A 4,171-nucleotide genomic window follows, 5' to 3' on the forward strand; every position below is an offset into this window, starting at 1 on the left:
TGGGACAACATTTAATTCTCACTATTAGTTTATGCATGAGAGCCTTACTATTGTTTTTTTCCCCTTTCTTAAATCTACTTTTATACTTATAGGATTTTTTAAATGTTTCAAAATCCACTGAGACAGAAATCAACAACTGCCTTTAAACTTAACTGTACCTCAATTATTATACACATAGACAAACCTGAAAGATGAGTGCATTGGCTTATTCCCTTTTGCATTTATACATGATTGCAATGTGCACCATAAACTGCACTTAATCAATAATTAATTAAAAACTGTCAAAAATAAAAAACGAACCTAAGTTCTATTAAAACCAAAGCAGAACTTATAAGCTTCACAATTTACTTCCTATATTACCATATTTACTTGAATACAAGATGACCAAGATTATAAGACAACCTGCAGGTAATTAGATTCTATATACAGAAAATACATACATTTGGAATTATGTACACATTTTCCATAATTTTCCAGGTATAGAACCTAATTATTGGAGGTTTGTCTTGAGTTTGTCAACCTCCCACTGCTACAGAAGGAAAAATAAATGTAGGGGGTCAAGTAGTCCCTTTGCTCTCCACTTCCCATCAGCTTTTTCCATTTTTTTAAAGTAATGTTTGTGTTCCAAGCCAAATCAAGTCCAAATCCATGAGTCAGTCCAGAACCGTAAGTGGCCCTACACCCAGCAAACATCCTCCACCCCACCAGGGGCTTCAGATATTTCCAATGTCTTTTGGCAGGCATCCTATGTCCAGACCCTAAGTTTTGCTTGCCCTCAGCCATATGGCTGCAGAAGCAAGCTAGGGAGGAGTCTCCCACTTCCATTAAATAGGCATTAAGCCCCAACACCTCAGAAGGTACTAAACCATGCCAGAAGAACAGTTATCCCCAGGAGGCTTAAGGAAAACTGCTTTCTTGGACTCAGATACATGGCGTTTCCCCTGCCAGGTAACCTACCGCAAAGACAGGTTAGTATTATCAGCTTTTTCCATTGGCCGGCCCTTCTATCTCTCCTTACTGTCAAGACCCTACATGCTCTCAGCACATGGAAGTGTCCCACCAGACTCAACACCATTTCAAGCCATGGTGACTTCATACCTCAGCACTGTTCAGTATGTGTGTACTCCAGATAACCCCAACAAAGGTTCCTTGTGCTAATAAGCCCCAACTCATGACTGGAACTGCATATTCTTATTATGTGTCCTAGCATCTTCCAGAAAGGTATATGCAGATGAGATACAGGGCAACCTGGTCTATTTTCGTTATGGAGGGTGAGGCCACACTAATCATGACAGGTTGACAGAGGGATTCTGGGTAAGCTGTTTGAGCCCCGTTTGGTGATGTTTGCCAAATGTTTTTAAGGCTGAAGAAACGGGAATTATTGGAAATGAGAAAGAAAGGTGCAGCTCAGCTGTGGGAGTCAAAAGGAAGTTGAAATATGTGCAGTGTAGTGGCTCACCATGGCTTTAAAAAAAAGAGAGTCATCGGTGAAAGGGACCATGCTCAACAGGTACTACCATAGGTCTTACTCAGATGGACAGCACAAATCTTAGGAGCGCCTCATAGTTAGCTTCTCACTGGCTAACTTCCAGTGGGAGGATCGCAGCTACATGCCGCTTTTATGGAAATGGAAGACTCCTTCCTAGCTTGCTCCTCTGGCCATACAGCTGAGGGCAAGCAAAACTCGAGGGCATCAGAACGTCAAGCATGTGGGCTTGGGCCTACACATAGGATGCTTTCCAAAGGATTTGGAAGTACCTGAAGCCCCAGTCTGGGGCTGGTCCAAGCAGGGCCACATATGGTTCTTGAATGATTCAAACTGACTTGGACCTGATCTGGCTAATTTGACCTGGGACACAAAAAATTTTCATTAAACCCCTCCCCCCACCCCCCCAAACACTCTATATTTGTGGTAAGCTCTCAACAGCATATTTCCCCCATACATGTCATGCACTTCACAGTCATTCTTAGGATTGGCTGCACTTAATCAACTTTATAGTTGGTTTCCATTATGTAACACATGATGCTTTTAGCAGCAGTTCAAAGATAGGCAAAATATTTATAATATGGTTTCCTTGCAGGCAAATATAAAAGAAGGGGCTTTTTCTCCCATGTTAACTGGGGGAAAAAGACCTTGTCTTGCATTTGAGTAAATACCGTAGATTAAGAATAAATCTGAGGAAAGGAGTACCAGATTAATATGTACACTTAACTTTCATAACAGTGAATATTCTGGCTAGCATATTTGGTTATCTAGTATTCAGCATTCATTCACAGTAAAAATGAGAAGTAGGAAAACAAAACCAATAATGAATAGTCCAAGTTATTTTTAATGACAAAACAGCAACTAAAACATGAGAGGGCTCACATACATTTTCTGAGAAGTTCTAAGTGGCTCCAAAGGATTTCACCCCGAGGAACTCTCTGAAAGAAGTCCTCTTGATTGAGGCTGCATAACTCTCGCCCCGGAATGCTAAGACTATTGATGTCTATATCTGTCATGGTAAATTCCTTCATCACCCATACCACCCAGTGAAGTACTTGGTCTGTTGACCACTGTACAGGGTCTAAGGAAAAATAGAAAAGAAAGAAACAACAAAAAACAACTCTTAAAAATATTGTCCATTTTAGATGTTATACAACTGTTTCTTACAGGTACTAAAAACAGAAAGTACCATAGAAAAAGTATTACAAATGGCTGTACCACATAACTGGAACAAATACCTGAACGGTCTTATGAAAAGAATGAATTCCATTAAAAATATCTTTACTGAAACTCAAGTTTCAAAAAAGCCTGGTTTTAGTTATAAAGCCTGGCCCTGGACCATTCAGCACAGCAGTCCAAGCAAAGATCAATATTGATTCCTTTGCAACTAAAGAATAAGAATCTAAATTTTTATTACAAAAAGATGAGAAGAAAAAGAAGAAAGAAGTTTAATATTAACAATCCAGATGTACTGAAAACCTACTTTGTTTGAATTGCTGGGTAGTAGAAAAACACCAATGTTATTATTCAAAGGATTTTGGTTAGCAAAACATAAAATCATCAGTGTAAGAATTTTGCACTTTTGGTACAACAGTATTTTTTTCTTTAAATTATAGTTGGTCTTCAGGTTAAAAAGGATACGGACTCATCAGCTCCTGATCAGTCAAATAACCCAGTGCTGTACAACAATAATTCAATAATAATACAACAGTTTCTAGATGAGTTAGTTGACCCTAAAAGGTAAGTATGTTATTTTAAATACCTTATAACATGGATGCTGAATCTCTGGACCATGGACTAAACGCAAACCACAGATCCATTGCATCTGGGCCACAGGGCTCCCCATGGGTCAGGAAATTTGGTGGTGGGGGAGCAGTGGCAATTAATACACCCATTCTTCCCTGCTAAATTTCCAAACCCCAAGCCCTGTGGTAGGTCTGCTGATGGCCAGACCATAATCCCCCCTGAAGGGATGCATCAAATCCCTCTCCAGCCCCAAAGGCTGGGTAAGGGCCTCATCAAGACCTCTCTCCCACCATGGCTGGGTCAAGGCCCCTTCCCTTGCAGTCCTGAGTTGAGGCCAAGGTGCCCCCTGCTCCCCCCTCCATGAAGATGAATGAAAGACTACCAGCCTGATCTGGCCCACAGGTGGACCAGACACTGCCCATTCAGCTGTCCAGGCAAAAGGGCTGAAAACCACTGCCTTATAACATACTGTATAGTGGAAGTTTTTTTTTTTTAAATGATATCCTGTAGGTTAATATTAAACTAATATATCACACAGCTGCACATGCATCACCTAGAGACAAATGTAATATCAATATCATGGGGCAACATAGAATAGCATAAGTGTGGAAGACATTATATCAGTTTAATGGAATAGTAGGAAACATGATATGTAACGTTTAAATACTTGTCAAGTATGCAGACAGAGATCAACATACACAAGCAAAGAAACACAGAGCAGAAGGAACCAAAAGAAAAAAAAAAGCCCTAGAGGGTCTAGATCCGAAAGAAATTTTAATTTAATTAAAATATCTTCAATATTTCAGTCAGTAAAAATTAGAAACCTACGCTAAGAGGCAGATGGTTACAAGTGAAAGGCTGCCAAAATCACGTGCATTTCTTAAAAAAAAAAAAAAGGGAGGGGGGGGGGGGAGGGGGGGGGGGGGGGGAGGGGGGGGG

General features: G+C 40.3%; 1 protein-coding gene across 2 annotated transcripts in view; it reads right to left on the minus strand.

Moving 5' to 3' along the window:
- Window positions 1-4,171, minus strand: part of GABPA (GA binding protein transcription factor alpha subunit) — a 45,816-nt gene that overhangs the window by 13,655 nt on the left and 27,990 nt on the right. For both annotated transcript variants that reach the window (XM_019524865.1, XM_019524864.1), the window contains exon 5: window positions 2,373-2,567. In XM_019524865.1, coding sequence (XP_019380410.1) covers window positions 2,373-2,567 — 195 coding nt within the window. The remainder of the gene's footprint in view (window positions 1-2,372; window positions 2,568-4,171) is intronic.

Source organism: Gavialis gangeticus, unplaced genomic scaffold (assembly GCF_001723915.1).
Source record: "Gavialis gangeticus isolate Ggan-Ray unplaced genomic scaffold, GavGan_comp1, whole genome shotgun sequence".
Lineage (NCBI taxonomy): Eukaryota > Metazoa > Chordata > Crocodylia > Gavialidae > Gavialis > Gavialis gangeticus.